The sequence below is a fragment of the Mycteria americana genome, chromosome 3 (assembly GCF_035582795.1).
Source record: "Mycteria americana isolate JAX WOST 10 ecotype Jacksonville Zoo and Gardens chromosome 3, USCA_MyAme_1.0, whole genome shotgun sequence".
NCBI lineage: Eukaryota > Metazoa > Chordata > Aves > Ciconiiformes > Ciconiidae > Mycteria > Mycteria americana.
The window spans coordinates 95,834,336-95,856,515 of NC_134367.1; the positions used below are offsets into that span (position 1 = coordinate 95,834,336).

The 22,180-nt window shown below is 42.4% G+C and overlaps 1 protein-coding gene across 1 annotated transcript in view; it reads right to left on the minus strand.

The window, feature by feature from the left end:
• Positions 1-10,015: 10,015 nt before the first annotated feature.
• Positions 10,016-22,180, minus strand: part of KCNK17 (potassium two pore domain channel subfamily K member 17) — a 28,464-nt gene continuing 16,299 nt past the window's right edge. The window contains exons 3-5 of the mRNA XM_075496205.1: positions 15,869-16,035; positions 15,122-15,290; positions 10,016-12,012 (exon numbers count right to left, since the gene is read on the minus strand). Coding sequence (XP_075352320.1) covers positions 11,717-12,012; positions 15,122-15,290; positions 15,869-16,035 — 632 coding nt within the window. The 3' untranslated portion in view covers positions 10,016-11,716. The remainder of the gene's footprint in view (positions 12,013-15,121; positions 15,291-15,868; positions 16,036-22,180) is intronic.

Below are 22,180 nucleotides of genomic sequence, written 5' to 3' on the forward strand. Positions count from 1 at the left end.
CCTGCTGCTTTTAAACCAAAGCCAGTTTCTCCAAAGACAGCTGCTGTGCATCATTCAGAGGTACCGGCTTGGGCAGGAATAGGTCAGCGTCAGTCCGTGTGCCTGTGTTGCACGGGGTAGACATGTCCATGCCTTTTCCAGCTCCCAAAATGACGGGGCTCTAAAAGAAGAGTTTTAAAAAAACTTCCACCTCCATCAAAACCAAGCACAGACCCACACAAAAATCCTGGGTGAAGTGTGGAAAGAGAAGATCTTTAAACATATGAAGGGTATAGGAATAAGTAGTTTGAGCTTGGAGCTGACATTTTGGGGTAGAAAATTAGAAAACTGTTTTCCAAAATGTGAGAGTAAAGAAAAACATTTGAGTTTTTATCTCTTTGTAAAGAAAATAATTGGCTTGGATTGAGCCCTTCCCTGGGAGTGTTTGCAAACCAAACATTACACAGCTGCCAAGTGCCTGAAAACTAAAATGTGAAACTGACCTAAAAAAAAGCAAAAGTGATCACTTTATTTCCATCAACACAGAGGAAGACTACTCAGAGGCCTAGACGCAGGGCGAGTAAAGACCTATAGGATGTGATTCATCCGACTTCTTAACGTGCACAATGCCAACGCCTCCCATACGAGCAACTGACAGACATACACACTGTTCAGGTGAAATTCATCTTATCCTAAAAGTGGGCCAGAGAAATCATACCCCTGAAGTGCCTTTGATTGAATTATATATAGATGCCTAACATTGGGTGAGACGGGTGGTTCTTTGCCTAACCTTTAGCATAAATCAACCTGCAACATGACATTGCCCTTTTCAGTCAAACGAAGCATTTTAAAGAACAGTAGAAGCAGAAACAAGAACAAGATTTTAGAGATGGACAAGGTAAGGGAGGGCTGGAACTGCCCTGTGGTATCTGGGCAGCGACAGCGATTCCCCAGGTTTCTTGTACACCAAAAGATTTTACCAAAGCTACCTTTCTCTTGCCATTCGGGACTGCGTGCCTACAGCCACACGCACTAGCTAGAGCTTAGCATGATGTGCCTGATGAAGCTTCAGGTGCGCTCCGACTTCTTTTTTCCCCCCAGAAATGGGAACTAGATTACCCCTGAGAAACTGGCAGCCCTGCAGCCCACGTCTCGTATTCCTCAACAGCCGCGTGGCTGCTGCCACCAGCTAGAGACAACGCCTAGTTGAAGGGACCGTGCGGGTGCTCGCAGCACGCCAACAGCACTCCGCCGCGTTAGTGGAGTGCATTAGAGATCTAATTTCTGAAAATATTGTACAAATCTTAAGTAGTTACTTCTCTCGGTATTTCTGGGAGCTACAGAATAAGGAACATTAATTCCATTTTATGATTGGCAAAGTTGAATTACAGAGAAGTGAAAGGCTAAAGAGAGGTCTTCGTCCTCCTTCCAAGGTTTGCCAGCCTAACTGTGTTGGTCCAGAGAGTGAATACAACAGTTATTCCAACAAGATAAGCCTTTATTTCCTTGGGGAAAGCAATATGAGCTTTATACTTGTTAGGAGGGTTTCCTGGTATAGCAATACCAATTGAAGTTAACTGGCAAATACTTCCTTGTGCAGATAAGGTTTGAATTACTCCAGAAACACACGCTCCTACAACATGATCCTATATTTTCCCCCTACTGTACTTCGCCATTTCTCTTATACATAACTTATTGCTTTCAAAATCCTCTTCCTACCTTATTGCGTACTGCTGTGTGTGTCTGTGCACGTTTCAGCATCCCTCATATCTCAGGTTAGAAGTGCCCCGACCCACAGCAACTTGCTGGGCTGTACAGTGAGTTAACAGACATCTAAACCAAGACTGAAAGTAACCCTCCCGTGCCTGTCTGAGTGAAGGCATCTAGGGCTGCAGACTTTAAAGTTAGTACCTGTGTTTGTTAGTAAGAGTGAATCAACAGATTGCTACGCAGCTCTCAAGCCAGATGTAAGGTCAGTCACACCAGACCCTGCTTAATCAGCTGGCTTTGCTCAGAAATACGATAAGGGAGGGCAAGGCTGGGAGACGTAGCTCCTATTGGCAGTCTCTGACAGCTCCCTTTTATTGCAAAGCAAATGGTGTGGAAGATCATGGGTGAGAAACTTGCTCACCCACCCACAGTTTGACTTTCTTTCTGCACGTCATTTATTTGTATAATGGCATTGCACAGTTGTTCCAGCTGTATGTACAGCCACATCCTTTAAAACAGATCATTCAGGTCTGATATAACTTAACCATGCTCTGCAGTTCTGCATCGCAGCTGGCATCCTCAGGGCTCTCCAGTGGCAATTGCTCTGTAGGTGCCCCAGCCCCCTATTTAGGGGCTAGTGACCTTCTCAAAATTGCTACTGGCTACTACTCAGCAGGTGCTCACTTGGGATTTGGGGCGAGGATTTGAAGCCTTTGCCCCTCCTGAACTGGAGCTGCTGGGTACCTTGAGTTGGCTCTTTTTCAGTCTCTGCAGGTACACTTCTCCCACTTCGTGTAACTATTTAACATTCACAGGAATGGATCCTAAACGTCACATTTTCACATCCCCCATACCTTCACAAGTGAGCCATAGAGTCAACCACTGGCTCTCTCCTTTCTATTCCTGCAACAAATATTTAGGCTCAGGAGGCTGAGAAAGATTAACTTTTGTTTAGCCTGGAGCCTTTGCTGTGATACAGATTTAAATCCCTTGATTTTAATCACACAGAAATATGAACCCGTGTCACTTTGAGCTAAATGGCTTCCCTAACCATTTGGCTGCTGGCTGTTTTGAGGTGTCTCTGTTGGGTTTCCACGAACAGAAAAGTCATGTGTAGGTGTCTGTCTCTGCCGAAGGAATCATGGCCGAGTGCTGTGTGGAAACAGGTGCCTGCCTGAGTCAGTCAGACATTTCCGCATCTATCCTTTGCTCTTTTTATTTGTTTGCTTTTGCAAGCTCACACGGACAAATTCCTTGCTAAAGAACAAGGGAGGTCTGCCAGTTATGTATCTAAGCATTCCCATGCATTATATGGGGAACACGCTTACCTTTCTTAGGGCCAAGGGCTCCACTACGGGACAAGTCCATCTAATACCAAGATGTTATAGAGCCTGAGAACCAACAAGCATCTAGACGCATGAGAGCTAACTTGATGACATCTGCGACAGGAATTCTTCGCACCGCTGGCTACTGCTGTCCAAGCACTGGACTACTCTCTCTCTTCCTATTGTAGTCATTCCCTAAGGGCTAAATCCACATAAAGATTTACACATGTAGTGATTCATCAAGCAAGAGAGAGGGTAGGTAATACTTCCCCACCTCATGGCCAAGTTAATAATTTATGAACAGTGAAACAGCTTCAAGAGTGGCTGAGATGGCCTGCCCATGAACCTTAGGTAGATGGCATTCATGTCATACTGCTGGCCTGCCCTACCTGAGTCAGAATGTAGACTTGAAAATGGGTCCCTCTGTCCCAGATGTAAGTCCCAAGCACCTTATTTCATTTTTTCAAGACAAAGCACTGGCTTTACATCTAACATCTGGGCATAGTCCGGACAAAGACACTTCACTATGCTTGAGTAAGACTGAGGTCCTGTCCACCTGTTTGGCTTTTTTTTTTTACTGGCTTGGTTAGCTCCTTTCATTATTTTCTGGATTTAGTGAATCCCACTGTTAGCTACTCCATGCACAGCAGGGAACATTGTACTGTTATCCTGAAAATTTGAGGTTATATAGGGAGTCATGCAGATAGAGCGGTAAATATCCTTATTTGTGAAATCATGCAGAAATTCTGTGACAGGTCCCAAACTTTCCAAAGTTTTATTCCAGTGTCATAACAAGAACACTATATGGTACACTCTTTTGTGGCTACTAGTTGTCATCATTATATTTTGTGTCACATTAAAAGATATCCTCATATTCAATCCTTATGCCTTCAACTCATTGCTCAGCTGAAACATTCTGTTCTGAGCTCAAAAGGTGACAGTACCATGCAACAAATAGCAATAACATCCAAGGTTGCTGGATCTCAGTAGAGATCCCCGAGGAAGACTATTCCCTTCGCAGTTCTCTAGGTCACTCATTGCAACACAGTGCTTCCTGGATTACCGCAGCTAATGCTGTCTCAGAAGGAAGACAAACTTCTGTGAAGCCATCACCACCTTCCTTCAGGCTTTTCCTGAAGATCATAAGTGTTGCCAATTCCTTCAAATTGTCCACAAGCCAAATGAGTTTGGAGCATCACTGACACCAAAAGCTTCAGCTTTCCAGTGAATTACAGCCAGCCTGAAAGCAAGCCATCTGAGACTGTCTGGACCCCCTTGCTCCCCTCATGGAGAAAACCAGCAGATCAGAACTGGTGCAGATACCAGGGAGATCTCAACCCTCTCCAGAGCTGGGATCTTAAAGTTAACATTCTCATTAAGAGAAGAGAGTGGGAGCAGGAAAAGTAGTCCCTGCAAATCCTCTGCTCCTCTCCCTTCTCTTTGCTTTTTATACAATGCTGGCCCTAGCACAACAGAGAAGGACTCTGCTGTACAAACTTCTTCCTGGCACAGGAGAAGGGTTTGAGCACACAGAGGAAAAGCAAGAGGAGCAGAGCTGATTTTGGCCTGGGAGTGGTGAGGGAACTCATGTGGGAGCAAGACTAATTAGGCAGAAGCAAGACCAGAAGAAAGGATGAGAAATAAACACTTTATGAAGAAGAAATCATGAGAGGTTGTTTTATTTGCTGGGAGAGGGGTTGGAGCCACGTGGGGAATGCGCTGTAGGAATTAATGTGACCTTAATATACTTAATATACACTGGCAGTACCATTTCTTTCTCTCTTTCTTTCACACAAACACACAGAGACACAATCTGTTGCTGTGCATTGCAATAAGAGTTCAAAATTCAAAGGGCAGACATTGAAAAGTACGACTCAAGCTATTTGGGTCTCTGGGCTTGAAAGTGCTGTAAGACTTCAAAAATCCTCTCATCCAAATGGTAACGATGCTTGAGCTTCCTTATTAAGGAAGATCTGAGACGGGGCGTTATTTTGGGTGCACCCAAACTAGTTATGTTCCATTACAGTCTTGACTTACATTCATTGCTTATTAAGGAGCAATTCTCCCTTATTTTGAAGCTCATAACTAATCAAACTCTTCACTGTGCTTTGTTGACAGCAAAACCACATAAGACCAAGCTGCCAGGCACTGTCTATGATAGTTCCAGTACATCAAGCAGTCATCCACCCTACTTGCCTTCTAGGATTATATTTTTCTGTGCTATACCTCATAGAATTAGCATTTTAATATTTTAACTCAAAGCTTATTGATTTGTATTTGGAAGGCACCATGTTTATCTATTTGAGGTGCAGGGGATCTTCCATAGCAGGACAATGTTCTAACCAGGAGGATCCAAAAGAGTAGTGGGAAAAGGGATTAACCACAGCATTAATCTGGAGGAGAACTGAAATGCTTTAAAAATACTATCTTGCAACTCCAACCTGTAATAGAATTACATCTAGAGTAATAGAAATTATAGTACAATCATGCCCTTTTGATCAGTAGTTATCCAAATTAGGTTAATCCCAATTCTTTATTATATTGAAAGCTCCCTCAGTTATGCATTCTTCATTTATCATAGCCACCTGAGCAAATGCTGCCTCACTGGATTTCTGCTTGCTTCAACTCCTCCGTTCTTTTTGACCCTATCCTTACTGTGTGCCTCCCTGTTCTGTGTCCGCATCTGCGTCTTCTTCAGTTTTGCCTCTGGTGGCAGATTTGTACAACCCTGACTTTACGCATTGGTCCTTTTTATTCACTCAGGCACACGGATGGCTGAAGTCTTTCCATAATCACTGACTAAATACAGACCGATTCATTTATTTAAGAGATGGTTTTTAAAGGCATTACCAAAAAAAAAAAAAAAAAAGTATGAACCTAATCAAGATGGTAAGCAGGTTTCTTAGGAATGAGTAACAAACTTCACAGGCTTCTCTCCTTCTCCACGTTTTCTTTCCTATTATTTTCCCTCCCTTTCTGTTTTCATCTGTTATAGCTTGCTTTGGTAAGCTCTTGTTTTAATTTAGAGATTTTGGAAACTTGTGTTACTCAAGAACTAAATCTTATGTCAGTAGCAGGGAATATGGAAGAAACAGATTCTATATTACCATAAAAATTAAAACAGTTCCAAAGCCTCTGTAACTTACACTGCATTGCTTCTGCCCCAAGAGGTAGCTCCAGCACCTAGACTCAAGCACTATGGATCTATCAATTTTTTTCTGGGAATGTCTTCTTGTACAACTTCCCTTAAAAATAAAAGTACCTTAGCTCCAAACTTGAAAAGGAATTAAAAGCTTTGGAGACCATATCTGCACATATATTAACATCAACAGCTTTAGAATACAATAATCCTTTGAAAACTTGTTCAGCGTTGAAGATCTTAAAATAGTTTTCATGTGTTTTCTTGAAGTTAATTTTGTCCTATCCCTGTATGCATAGTTTCTGGATGCCACGTTGCTGATGTCTTCTCCAACAACAGTGACAGCTTTTCAGCAGCTCTTACTGCAACACGCATTGACCTCGGAGGCACCAGACATCCTCTCTACCTGCTTAGTGCTAGCTTAAAACATGTATATCAGTTTATCTCTGAAAAAAAAAAACCAACCCAAAACAGCTGTTTGAATCTCAGTCCTGAGAGAAGAGAATTTTTAAGGGCACAGATATTGTTCTATTGTAATCACTCATCTTTCTGAGAAACCTTTGAATCTTTGTCCAGGACTGTGCAGCATGACAGATAGTTGCCTAGATGTTCATACTCAACTCCATTTCAACTGTAAGTTTCCACATACTTATATGAAATATTAAAAAAAAAAAAAGAGGTAAAAGAAAAAAGAAACCTTCTAAAACCAAAAAGGTGCTCAATAGCAATCACAAAAATGATTTGCCCTGATGCTACCTCACACACAGCCAGGACTACTGGAAGGGGAGACACTACCAAACACATGGTTCCATAAGCTGTAGCATAACAGTACTGAAAAAGACCATTTTTTTAATTGCATCCCTCTCTTCCATTAGCCAGAAGATTTATTTACAGAGATAGCAAGTACCAAGCTCATATTATAAGACCTAATTACATTAAAATTTTGCCCTGATTCAGCTGGTAAGTAGCCAGTTAGTACCAATGTAAGCCTCTAATTTAGAAAGGGTAAACCAAAGTGAGGTACAATTTGCCTTACCTGAAGTGCGTCAGTGATGAAGCATTGAATCCTTTTGCTGGAACTTGTAGGCAGATATATAATGACAGGAGGCTACTCCAAGCTGAACATTATTGCACGTTTTTGGAACAGCACAAACGCACTCTAAACATCTGGAGGAGACAGCCCACCCCCCACAACTAATTGTATCTCTCTGTACCATCCTTTGTATAAAGCTGTTCTCTGATTGCGAGATCTCTGAAAAAGAATTAGTGTCTACAAATTGCCCAGTGCAATGGAACGTAAATCTTGGTTGATAACTGCATAGATAAAGGAAAATTCTGTAATTTTTTAATAAAAACATACATAAATAGACCAGCCCATTGAGCTCACTCAGGCTGAAAAATCCATTTCTTCTCTGGGAAGAATCATGTCTACCAGGCTTGCTATGAGTACAACCTGAATGTTTGTGGAGATAGTTTAGAGACAGTGGCAGACCACGGACTACGAGGAGGAGGATGGTTTGACCTTGAAACGCAGAATCATAGAACAGCTGAGGTTGGAAGGTACCTCTGGAGGTCATCTGCTCAAGCAGGGTCACCTAGAAATGGTTGCCCAGGACCATGTCCAGATGGCTTTTGAATATCTCCAAGGATGCAGACTCCACCACTTCTCTGGGCAACCTGTGCCAGTGCTTGGTCATCCTCATAGTGAAAAACTGTTTCCTAGTGTTTAGGAGGAACCTCCTGTGTTTCAGTTTGTGCCCATTGCCTCTTGTCCTGTCACAGGGCACCACTGACAAGAGCCCGGTTCCATCCTCTTTACACCTTCCCTGCAGGTACTTACATACACTGATGAGATCACCCTGAGCCTTCTCTTCTCTAGACTAAACAGTCCCAGCTCTAAACTGAGCTGGGATATCATTTTTAAGATAAGATCTCATCAGCCCACCACTGAGAGAAAAATGACATCCTGGATTTTTTTGACTCAGAGACCATTATGCAAAAAGGGCTTTTTTGTTCTAGTCTAGGGATCTTAAAATACTGTAGTCAAATAGACTATTAAAAACTTCTGAGCAGTCTGTACTATGTTGCTGTAACATCGTATTACATATTTCTGGACATCTCTCTCCCCAAGGGGTAAACCTCTCTTTCAGGCTAACTAAAGAGCCAGCACGAGAAACACTGAGGCTGAAGCCAGGACTTGTCCTTGCAGTAGGGGAGCTAGAGAGAGGCCTATTTTCTTGCTTTAAGGGATTGACTTCCTGGAAAACTGTATAAAGGTCAGGAGCACAATATGCTCTATATGATTGTGAAAAAGCCTCTGGACACTTATGTTACCTAAATATTTACAAACACCATTACTAACCAAACCTGTTTCCAGTCCCTGCTCCTCCCAAGGAAGAAAACAGAGTAATAGGGAAGAATTGACTTGTGAAGAATAATAACAGTGACAGTCTAACCCAAAATCACTAATGGAAACTGCACACTTATCTGAACAGGAAAAGATACTATAAAAAAAGAAAAAAAATCATCAAGGAGCATCTGTAATTTTCCAATGCAGATTACAGGAGACTAAGTCAGCTGTTGCAAAAATGATAACAGCACCATGCTTTTGTTTTCTTTGTTTTACCCTTGAGCAGATAACCTTTCATATTTTGGTAGAATAGACGCATCGGTGATGATGTTTTTGTGATGTTGCAAAACTCCACTTTCTTCTCTTCCCTCTGGGAACAAATTCATCCATGTCATTTAACCACAGCACAGCTTTATACAGAACAGAAAGACTAGAGGCACAGCAGTTTGTGAGGACTCAGAGACAATATCATCTATTGTCCATCTCAAAAGCCAGCTGCGGAACTGTCAATAAAAGGATATTAATAAGTGACAACGTGCTAATTTGGCATCAGAGAACCCAGGCGGAGATGGTATTTGACTCACTTATTTTGTATTTTTTTTAGGTGATCCAGGACACAAGCAGGCAACTTGCAGCTCTGGAGTTATGTGTGGCTTGCAAGCAGTTCAGATGTGCCTCCTCTAAGTACGCTGTATCAGACAGTTAGTGGCGGGACTATGCTGGTGGTGAGCGGCTGAGTAATGTAACAGCACAGCTGTGGAAGGAAGTGAATAAGCAAGGATTGCTGGGGCAGATATTGAGTCACCTTGAGACCCAGCCACATGCTTCAGTTTGTGGTTGAACCCTGACATATAGTGGAAGCACTGAGATCTATGAAGAATTACTGTTTTCTTCCTTTTTTTGGGACTATTCCTAGAGTTCCTCTTCCTTTTAGCTCTCAGAAGTGTATATTAGCTGTCTTAAGGCATGCGACTCTGTTGGCACTTCAGTGGGACCAGGGTGCCCAAACCTCTAAGGGACTTTTGAAAACCTCATCCACAAACTACAAATACATGGGAATATGAATTAGATGTGATTAATATAATAGACATTCAAATTGAAAAGAAGAAACTCTTCTCAAGCTAAGCCTTCTCATTGAAGAGCACAGCTGGTAGAAATCACAGAGCCTGTGACATTTCAAGTTAAAGTTGAAATAGATTTAGCATAGTCATTCCCATGCTTTGACAGTAGAAACTCCTACTACCTTCTGGGCATCCAGATTTTACGATACAGTTATATTTACTAAGTTTTGCACCTGAAAGAAGGTGCAAAGGATATGCATAAAAGGGTATCACATTTTATGCTGTGGAATTGTGATTCGCTTAGGTTTAAAGAAAGACACTTTGGTCTTATTGTAGGCCAGCCCATTATGAACATTAGTAAAACCTACATTGTGTATTCATCAGTGAAAATAAACAAGACAAAACATAGAAGAAACAGAAAAGTTTATACTAAAGGCTGTTAAAGAAATTACCCAATGTTCAAAAAATTGAAATGTATTTACTTTGCATCAGTTTCCCAACTATGACCTGAGATTTCCACCACCTCCCTTTGTCATCTCTGCTGCCCATTGAAACAGTATTTGAGAGAACATTTATTACAATGGAGTTGGCAAAAGGCCGATGACAAAAAAAGCTGACAAAAGGTTGACAGACTAAATTTCATCCAGCAGATTCCTTTCCTGCATTTTCTCCTGTAATCGGTTCCAGTACATATCAACACTCAGACTGGCCTACTCTGGAAATACTTTTTTCATGACACATGTTCCAGAAATTGTGTTTCTGAAGACTGTAAACTTTTCACTCACTGCATTTCTGTGAATCCAGCTATGGATATTTCTAATTCCTGAGTCCCGTACTCCAACAAACTGTGTTTTCAATCTTTTCTCTACTGTCCACGTGGAATCTTGGTCCAATGCAGAAGCCGAAGGCTCACTCCAATGCTTCGTTCTGGCTTACGGCTATGGTCAAGTTTTGAAAGTTAACGCTCTAGGATGCAAGTAGCACAATAGGAATAAGAAAATGAGAAGATTAGATATGGGTATAAAATGGCAGCAGGAGTTAGACTCTGTTGGGCCTTTATAAATGGCATAATTTATCAAAAGATTTCTGAGAATTCAGTGGAATTAAAAAAAAAAATACAGTTCTGTTTCATGATTGACACAAAGGCCAAATAAGCAGGTCTAGCATTCCACAGGTCAAAAGACAGTTGTGCTTATATAAAAGATGTGAGTTAGAACAGATATATTATTCATTTATGACATGAGAAGTTAATCAGAATAGCATCTCTTGATCACAGTTGAAGATACTTCAGTCTGTTTCTAGATTAAAGTAGCTCTTGTTAACACTGGCCACAGGATAATGTTAGAACTGCCGGCACCTAAAACTGCCTGTAGTCCTCCTTTTCTGCCTTCCAAGATGTGACAAAATAAAAATCTATCTAAATGAACTGTCACATTTAGCTGATGACATTTGGTCTACATAATACTTTACAGAGGATGATCCTACATAAATTCTGGATTAAGGAATAGCCTAACTGCCTAGTCTCTTTTTAATATTAGCAGACCTCTGATACAGAAATTTCTTTTAAAAAATTGAATGATCTGTTTGTATTGGGTACCTCTACAAGCTCTGCCTCATTGCCATCCATGTACTAATAATCAGAGAGCAAGAGCATGTTACCACCTTTGGCAAGCACAAGCATATAGGTGATGGAGCACATTTGCAGTGACTGCCAGGTGGCTTTAAATAGTGCTTTTCATTAAGTCTTTTAGCAACATGCAATTTGTTTCCTGCATTAAATGGCACTTGTTTTTCTAGTTGTATTTCTAAAATGCCATGCATACAATTAGAGGCTACAAGAACTTTGCATGCAAACGAAAGGACAACGGCTAGAGTTGCATATGGATGTCAAAGTTTACCTCATATATTGAGGTGGAAGGGTAGGCAATATCTCTGTAAATCTACTTTTGGCTAAGAGTCCTGTTGGTAACTCTTGGTGGTGCTGCAAATGAAACATTTTGTTGTCATTGCTCAATTCAGGATAGAAGCATTTTAAGCTCAATAAGCAAGCTTTCACCCCATGTGAATGTGAGGGCAGCTCCATTCCCACATTTTTAAGTGGTGCATCTCTGGTGCACTAAAACCTAAGAGACACCAAGGGTATGTTTCTTCCCTAGAGTGCTTCTGTAGGAGCTGTGTAGGTGTGAGATTCATCTGGTCCTTTTGTTTTTGTGTCTTTGTCATTGCAAATGTCCGCATCGTGAAGTCCCATCATACTATTTTTGTTGCCATCCATTAAGTCTTCTGCCATTCCTGTGCTGTTCTTGTCGCACTGACAGAAGTCGCTGGAGCTCTCTAGAAAGTTGATGCAAAGTTTGATAACCAGTGCTAGCCAGGCCATCCCAAAGAGGATCCACAGAGAGATTACATTCTTGTACCAGCCTGGATAGGTGCGGTCTGGGTTCATCCCTACGAGAGAATCACCCAAAACATTTCTAGATTGGATCAAGAGTGCCTCAAAGGAGACATTACATGTAAAGCAAAGACAGTGGAAATATGACCTAATATTAGTGATTTCTATATAAAACATGAGTATGCCATCTACTCAGCATGTGAACAGATGTTGTAAGCAAGTATGTTTCATGATGTCAGCAACAGCCTAGAACTGCCTAGGAATTGTAAAGATTACCCACAAGAAAGAAAAATAAATCCCAAATTACATCTATGGCAAAGTGAAATTATTGACATTTAAGTGCACAGCTTCATTTCTCTACTTATCACTCAACATCACAATCTTGTATTAGTAGGTAACAGGGGTCCCCTGCAGACAGAGAGGTAATCGGGTTTTATGTATCGGTGTACGTATCTTGTTAAGCCAGATATAAGCGAGCAAGTGAGCCTCTAAGAGCAGGAGGGAAGGGGCCTTAGGCCTAAACCTCTAAGAACAACCAAGCCTTGGAAGACAGCTTGAAATTATGCTACCTCTGTCTGGTTGCTCAGCTAGCTACTTTGTGATCCCTTTGGAGCAAAGCCGTATTTCTGGTTGTGTTTCCACAATGTTTAGTGCAAAGAGGCTTCTACATGCTAAGTTAGTGTCAGTAGTAATATTAATAATAATACAGGCAAAGCAAAGGAATGAGCTCAGCCCTATGAAGTGACTGGGCTGTATCTGTAAAGCAGGCTGGGGTACCCTTACAAACACAGGTAAGGTACAGGATACAAGTCAGTGGCAGCAAAATCTTTGCACGGGCTTTTTTTCTAGGTCTCATTTTTTCTCAGGTCTCATTATTTAGTTTCCTTACCTTAGGAAGGTTTGTGACTTTATAACTGAATACCTACAGTGCAGCAGATACTACAGAACCCCTGATACTTTCAGGACAGAGTGAGAGGAGTTAACACGTATGAGGTGGTACCTCCATGAACCTGGAGGCCACTCTCCATACCGCATTCCAATGAAAAGTACACGTAGGGCTGGGTTGAAATGGGACATCCACAAAGGCAGGTGTTTAGGTATTTATCATCTGTGACTGGCTGTATGTAGGAATACTGTCCTGCCATTACCTGCACAGACTAGCAGTTCCCAAATTGTGGTCCATGAACTGTTACTGTCTACAAGATTGTGATAAGTAGTAACTGGACAGTGGAGCCATATTAAACAGCCAATCCTTTACATCCATTTACTTGGTATTATTATATAATATATAATACACGCTGTATGTTTTTTCAATATAATGGTACCACAAGACATTTTGAGGTTGTCACTAAGCCACTGGTAAATGTTTGGGACCTACTGACCACTTCTGTGGTAACTACTCTTTGGTCTGGCTTTCTACATCAAGGTGAACTTCAACCAAGAAGAGTATTATATTCATCCTTCAAACCAGCACCTTTCACCGATACTAAATTCAAAGCTTTAAAAATTGTTTGCTTCTAAATAATAAATGAAAACAAGAGGGGAGGGCTATTTGAGGCTTCCAAGGAGAATGCTTTATCCACAGAGACCACCTGATAGGTGCAGGCTTGGGGATGAGAAGATCAGAAGCAGTTTAGGACCTACATGGCACCCTGTGTCCAACAGAGGGGCTTATTGAGTGTGTAAATTAACAGATTTCAGGGCCAGTTAGAGAAGCTACATCAATATTACTAAATAAAACAGGCTAGGGACCACTCTATGACTTCGAGTGCCATAGCCTGGCTTATATTTCCCCCAAAACGGAGCAGCTGTGTCCAAAGTGAACATCAGGCATCACTCCTGGCATGTGATATCCCCCAGAATTTACCTGGTCCAGAACAGTGCCAGAGATCACACTAGTGGGGCAACAGCATGACAGTCACAAAATAGCGACAGTCACAAAATAGCGACAGTCACAAAATAGCGACAGTCACAAAATAGCGACAGTCACAAAATAGCGACAGTCACTTGAACCCATGCCCTGGCCCTGCTTATTTTTAAGTTGAGACATAAACCACAAACACAGTATTGTAAAGCCAAAATGGTTTGGCCTCTACATATCACAGGTCACTGACTTATTTAGTTATTCCCATACTGAACCTAGCATATCTATGGCGTTATGCCAGTTACAAAGGTACCACACAGGCGAAGGTACACCTGGAAGTGGGAGGTATACTAGTGAAGAGCTTCAAAATTAGTTATCAGGAACTGAGAGAAGTAAAGCTGCTGCAGCACAGAGTTCAGCATCATCCATAAAATCAGCATCGGAAAATGCTGAACTGGCTAGCTTTTGTTAAGCTCCATCTGGCTACCCTTACCCAAGCTAACTTGATTCCAGCTCATTTAAGTATGCCTACACAAGCTCTAGTCATAACTTTGATGCATTATAGACAAGTCCTAAGGCAACCGCCACCAAGTTGCCTAAGCATCAAGCAAGCACTACAAAGAAAATACAGAATCCATAATAAGATGTTTTAGTGTTTCTGTCTCCTGGGGATTCAAGGGTGCATGTGTTTCTATAATCAATTTGTTTTTAATAAGAAAGTCTTTATCAAAAAGGTGTGTCCTGTGTTTCAGCAAATGCATCAGGCGTGGGCCCAAACTCATTTCCTCTGGCAAAGGGTTTTGGCAACCAAAGCTAGGCTGTGCCTGGTGCCTGACAGTCTACACCTAAGTGACTTAAGCTGCCTTTTAGAAAGCAGTTGTCTGGGGTTTTGACAGAGGAAACGGTCGCTGTCTGTTAATGGTGATGCAGAATAGCATCTGCTTAAAACTAATCACTGCTGACACACTGGAGCGCACCAAGCGTGCCATCAGCGACTGCTGTGATTAAAAACGTAGCACTCCAGTCTGGTGGTGTTGTCATTCAAGGCACAGATCACCTGAATGCTGGAAGATTACTCATTGACTGGGAAATTATTTCTTTGCTCTTCCACAGGTGGCATCTGTGTCTCAGAAATCTGTCCAACCTGTCCTTCTCCAACCTGTCAAATGCCTATCACAACATATTTATCATCAGGTCTGTGGATTGCCAGGGGTGTAAAACTGCCAAGTTGGGAGCTTCATATGCCACACATATGGCTTTGATGTTTAGTAGGGGAAAGCAATAAAACGTGAACTACTCACCAATCACATAATCTCCAAAGCCTATAGTGCTGAGGGTAATGAAGGAATAGTAGAAACCTTCTTCGTACGACCAGCCTTCTTTGTCAGAGAACAACAAGGGAGGTAGCAGGAGGAACAATAACAAGCCAGTTACCAGTGCACAGGTCTTAATCAGAAGGGAAGCTCTTTTCTAGTAAACCAGGGGGAAAAAAAAAAAAAAAAAAAAAGACAAGACTGTCACAAGAAGGGTGGCAGGGAAAGTCCAGCTCAGTTTCTGGTTGAAGATGATACTGGACTCCATAAACACACACAAACATTCATGACATTCCACTAGAATAAACGGTGTGGCTCTCCCAGTCAAGACAAACTGGGCATCACCTTCATGAGTCCTAAATTCATACCAGTTTAAAGCCTATTCCACAAATGTTCCCATGTAACTTACACATACAATTCTAACTATGACCGATGATAAACAGACCAGATATTCTAGGAGTGTGCATGGCTCTAAGGCTCTGGCACTTCTGTTGCTGTAGGGGAAGCCATTCATCACAGAAGTTCCCTCAATTAATAAACAACCTTATCTGACACCTCATAGGGCTGTCATAAACTAAATTTATTTGCTTCCAGTTATTCCTATTATTGCCTTTTTGGCCAAATAGGTAGGCAGGCTGTCCTTGTTAGTCAGAGGATCCCAAATACCAGACAATGCCCTTTCTGTCTCTTCTTTCCTGAACTTGAGGGTGAGGCACACCTATCCACATTGCTTACCTGCCAGTGAAACACCTCCTCTAGACGATGGGCACAATGCTGGACCCCCAACAGCATCAGCTGCCCAATTTCATTCAGGAGTACAAGGTTCAAGGGGATCCCAAAGAGTGCAAACAAGATGCAGAAGATTCGACCAGCTGCAGTGCTGGGGCTCAGGTTCCCATAGCCTAGGCAGGAAAGGAATAAGGTGTTAAACCTAAAATGTTCTCTGATTGCCCTCCTCCCCTGGAGGGGTGAGCCTCCATCTTCTACAAAATTTAGACGAGAAGGTCACTGCTCCAAAAGGAACTTTTTTATAAATATCTGTAAGTTACATCCATTGTTTGTCATATCCTATTGTAGGCTGGAAAACAACATTTCTTTCCCTGCCAATTTTGTTTAGTTCCTTTTCCATGTACCAGCGAATTTCCTCTCCCCTACCCACTGTCCTGGCTGGGATCTGACGTAAATGCAAAACTTCCGTTTTGTTAAGTTTTTGCAAGCATTGTTGGCATGGGGTTTGCTGGTAAATGATCCTGCATAGCTGTCAAATGGTCTCTGAATCACAACAACAGTATTTTAATTAAAACAACAACCTTTTTCTACCTTTGTCCCACAGGACTAGCGACCTTAACACTGCCTCCTTGCTTATAGGCTTTTGTGCCACAAGTACCAAATACACCTTAAGCTTAAATCGTCGAAATGTTTGCCTAGAGTCAATAAACCTGGAGAAATTATATTTAACCTGAGTAAAACACTTCAATTTCAGACCTAAAAAAAAAAAAAAAAAAAGTGTTTGAAATTTTGCATTTTTCTTCTAATCATATGAACTGGTCTAATAAAATGTACTGCCCTGCAAGCATAGCCTTGCTTGTATCCTTAGACCATCATGGCTTTAACATCACTGCTGCAATATCTCTCTTTATTCCCCACATTTTCTTTTACAAACGTCCCGTAAATTTGCAGACTTGCAATTCTGTAATTTCAAGTGTTTTAGACCATAGGAAAGTCAGATGTAACTTTGGTTTGTTTCACAGGACGCTTTTTAAGACAGGGGAAAGACTAGCACATGACAAGCCCTTCAACAGTCACTTAGCCAGTCAGAGACCTATGGCCTTGACTACATTTCAAAATCACCTCCGCTCATTAGGGATTTGCTATGTCCATGTACAAGATTGACACCACCTGGCAAAGCTTATCTTTTCACCACAAATAATGCTATCCCCTCCCGGTGACACCCAACTGTTGGCGCAGCGCGAGCACAGAGGTGCTCCCGCCACTGACGCCTTGCTAGCATGCTTGTAGGTGGTGTAGCCCCAGGGCAAGTGAGCTGCCCCCAGGAGGGAGAGGTCCGAGGGCGGGGCTCTGTACGCGAGATATGTGGAAGTGCAAACATCCGCGGTTGACCAGATGGAGCCCCATTCCTTCACTAACCTCTGTCCCACACCAGCTGCAGTAAGCCGCTGACCAACAACGTAGAAAGGTGTGTGACGCGGAGCTTGGGATGCCTACGTGTTCTGTGCCAAGTTTTGCGCTGACAAAAATCTCTCACTGCGGACAACTCTGCAAAGAGTTAATTGTGCACATGCACCAGCAAACTACCCCCAGAAGAAGGTCTGGCAGCAAACTATTTCACAGTATGTATATAGGCTGTCTTTTCCTCTTGTTCCTACCCCCACAAATTCAAAATTTTACTACCTGGAGGACTTTCCTTCCAATAATTTTAGGCTTGAATGATTTCTGGGTTTAATGTCTGTGGTAACACATAATATACCTCCAAAGCGATGGCCCCAGCAGCCTGTCCCTGGGAGGAGGCAGAGCATCCCCTAGGAAGGCCTGGGATGCTGTTACATAACTAGAGGTTGTTTTGAAATACAGTCAAACAAAGGGGCTAAATTAAGACTGTGCAGCAGCCTTAATTCCAGCGCTATGGTCTTCAATTATGAGCAGCTCCGCAATGCTTACGCACTGTCCCCCCCCCCCCCGCCATGTAATTGCTGACTTCTGCCAGCTTTCACCATTTCCAGACTAACAGGTGGGATAAACGAGACACATACAGGCAAGTACATCTGGTAGATGATCCCATCTAAGTGAATTTAAGGGATATGTGCCTGGTGTGATCTGTTTCACACTGGCTGCGCCACATGTCAGTGGACTGGTTCCAGTTTTTCTCTTTTATGGAATTATGGTGTTTTGTGGGCTGGTTTGGACCCAGGAGAAAGAGCTGGGGGGGCGTTTACTGTAAGGCTGGAGTCTGAACATGAGTCACATACATTTATGGCCAGCCAATCCCAAGGGGTTTTGTTGGTTTTTTTTTCTTTCCCTTCTATATCAAGTTTAAAAAGACTGTGTAATGGCTTGGGCAGTTCTTTTTACCATAGCTTTCCAGGTTATCCAGTCTCTGGAGAAAAACATCAGATAAGAGAGGAAGAAAGGTCCATGATCTCAGGTCACCGTGTGAAGCACAGCAGCCTTCAGGATTTTGACGACTCCACACAGTGCTGACTGGAGAGCATCTAAGGTTAAGCTGTACATTACATTTAATTTAGAGCAGCAAATTCAAAGCTGTAAGAAGGCCCAATGTGTACAGTAAGCCCAGCACACCAAACACCAGATCTGCTTTGCACAGGATTTATCCGGCTCCCTTTTCCCTTGGGCTCAGCAGCTCAGGACAATTTCCTGAAGACTTGGTGAGCAGTCGCTGTAAATATGCCAAAAAGCCATGTCCTGTTAGCTTTTTATACAGGATACAAAGTCTGATCAAACAGCACAGGAGACTTTAGATTATGCAAAATGGCCAGCAATTTACATCTGGCTGATGATGCATCCTTGCCTTTAGACTAGAGAAACAGATGCCAACCTAGTTGTACATAAACCTCAATTGTTATAAAAAAATCAAGCAGGAATGGGTAAACGGGACTTAACCTCTTCAGTAAATGGAATGAGGGTAATTGGTATCTTAGACCATTGTGGGCTATACATTAGAAGATCTGAACCAAGTTCAAGCACTAAAACAAACTACACTGGCAGCTGTGTCACATCTGTCATAAGCCTGCTACTGGGATGTCACCTGGTACATGCCTGTGCCAAGAGACACCGAGGGATGCTCACCAAAAACTACAGAGATAAAAGTGTAAGCGTTTTCACTGAAGCAGCTGGATTAAATGCTTGTATAGCTTCTCGCATCTTGAAATAAAGTGCAACGTAACTTAATCTTCCTTAGAAGAAGCAAATAAGAGTAGTTTTATTTCTAAATGTTCATATCCACATGCTTTAACTCATGTGCTTCTGTTACACATATTAAGTAAATTCAGTTTTGTTTTCCTGCTTGCCCATTACATCCCTGTACATAAGGGATTCAGAGGCTCTGCAGACTTGCTAGAAGGAAGAGACTGATGTGTGATCAACAGATTAATAGTAAAAGATATTAGTAAAAGATCTCTTCATTCGCAGGACAGTATCCAACTTGCAGTGCCCCCAGTCCCGCTGAGGCAACTGCGACTTCCTGCTACCCACAATGGGAGGTTGGTTTGGCTCCCGTTCTCACTGCCCAGACATAAAAGAGTATTTTAAGCAAAAAGTGCTTCGAATGAAAAAAATGTGTCTTTCATAGGCTGAAAAACATCTGCAAATTCACCAAATAATTTCAGCTGTGGGAAAAAACAGAGTTAGATTTTAAAAAAAAAAAAAAAAAAAGCTGGAGGAAGAGTCACTTCCCTAACCAGCAACTTTATCAGTGGTTTGAGCATTCAAACACATTTTTGGGGAGATTTGGCTTAATTCTTTCTCCTACCTGAGTGGATACAAGCCATCACGTCCCACAGGAATGACCCAATCCCAAATTTACAGACTGTTCTTGTTGACAGTGTTTTGCTTGGAACACCCAGACACTGAGCGAAGCCTGGGAGCCAGGTGTCTCACCTAACACACGAGTGTCTGATCCACAGGGCCACTGGGCAGTTCAATGAGGGGTGCCAGTGCTAGAATTACTTTATTTTGCATTACACATTTAAATACTCAGAGAAAGATGCTCCACTTGGCAATGGGGTGATCTCCAGTGAACCACAATCCTGTTCTCCCAGGCACAGACAGAAATTGCACACTGACCGCCTGCACCCTGAGGGAGTACTCGAAACACCGAGCTGCTCCCACCACCAGCTCTCCTCCTCTAACACTTTTCAGAAGATCTAAACTTTGCTTTCCCTTGTGCTCCTTACAAGTAACCTGAACATTTTAATCTGGGCTAAATGAAAGTTTTTGTTCGTGATGAATTCAAATGTTGCATTGAGAAAAATAAAAATATTCAAATGCAGTTTACGTGGAAAAGATGTCTTTGTATAATTCAGGAGACAAAGTGGAAAAACAAACAAACAAACAAACCAACCAACCAACCTATCAGTTACTCACACAGCTTTAACATATGTTTGTCTGGTTCCTGAAAATGTGAGCATGGGCCCAGTTTAGCTGGAAGGTGTTTCTGATAAAGCCCTCAGTAACCTGGTATGACCTCACAGCTGACTGCTTTAAGCCTAAGGTTGCACTAGATGCCTTCTGAGGTACCAGGAGACCTGAATTATCCTATGATCCTCACAAGCATTAGGATTTTCAAAGGTCATTTGGTACCACCTACATTCAACGGAACATCAGCAAGTCTGGGTTCCTATCCTCCCTCATGCTCTTGAATGTCTCCACAAGCACTAGCTATGCAAAACAAATAAATGTGCTTGGCTTCTTAAGCTTCTTGTGAGATTTCACGTTATACCCATCAAGTCTGCTCTAAGTGCAGGAACACTTGTCAGCTGGACACAGCCTCTGAGCTCAGAACACCTGATATGGGAAGTCACAGTTATTTCCAATTCATCCATCCACAAAGGCTGACTTTGCTAAGGCCTCCTAATTGTGGTAGAGACAGAAAGAGGACTCAGAAGCCCCAAGCAGCCCCAGTACTTGCATTGGCATCTCCGTTTTATGAATAGAACGAAATAAAAAATTAAACAATTTGATTTTAAAAGCTAGTGGTGGCAGAATCTCAGGAACTGTGTCTTATATGGGGAAGCTCATTGGGACCCTGACAGGTTGAACCAGGGCATGTGTGGGAGGTGCCCATCACTATTCATTTTAGCTGGTGCTGTGATGAAGTAGAGACCAGTAACTAAGGCTGGTAGGCTGAAAAACACGTTTGAAGAGAGTTATTTAACAGTTTTAGCCCTATGAAGTTCCAGGCAACAGGAAAATTTGGTTGCACACTCCTTCAGTGACTGAAATGCCAGAAAAATGCTTGGGATGAGTACTGCAGTCTTCTATGTGCTATATTTGTGCTGTGTATACAGTGGAAGCTGTATAGTGGGCTTAGTCTCAACAGGACAAGATGGCATGCAGTCAGGAAAGCAGACCAAATTTGCCAGTGCTTCAGGAGACAGCTCAGAGGATGTTGCTGTGAGTGCTGTCCCCACATCCACCAGTGACTTCCCATGGACCATTATGCCATGTCCCACTTGGCCAAGCCTGTAGAACAGCTCTGCCAGCTGCCACAGGGCAGTGAAAAAGATCAACGCATCAAAGGTGTGGGGCTCTTCAGCAGAGAACTTCCCTACACAAACCTGAGGCTCACAGAGGATTTGAATGTAAAAATGGCCCTAGGCTGTTATTCCATGTTTTAACGACTTCGAGGCATGAAGTTGCTTTAACTGGATTTCCCAATGGGTTGTCAGCCAGCAATGGGTAGAAGCCTGGCCATTTCTCAGGAGCTCCACCACATGCTGGGCAGCACTACAGAGGGTCAAAGTCTTCAAGAAACCCTTGCTGGCCCAAAGCCCTACACTGCCAGGACTTCACAGCCCTGAACCGGCCGTTGTTTTTTCCCCTGTGGGAATCATCTGTGGCAACATACTAAATGTCTGTGACAATGTACTAAATACCACCCCTCACTCAATAGCCTGCTCCTTGCCTCTTTGGTACCCCCCAATCCTTTGGGGGATTACTGTTAGGAGCTATTATACCATGTTAATCAGAGAAGGGAAGGACACAGGGAAGGTCTTCCCCTTCCTTTCTTCACTGTGAGATTGTTTACTTGCCGTATTTTACATTTTAAAAAAGGCCTTTGAAATTCATACAAATAAGTACTTAGCTTTGCCACCAGAAAATGGTAAGGCAGCACTAGATACTGGCATCTACCCACCCCAGATAAAGGGGGACGTTCAGGCCAGAGAAGATACTACTCTTCCTTCTACTCTTCGGCTAGCACAAGACAACCCCAGTCTCATCACGAATCCTTTCCCTAGCGTCTTCTCTGAAGTTACACCACGCTGCGGTTGTTTGACTTCAGGAACTTTC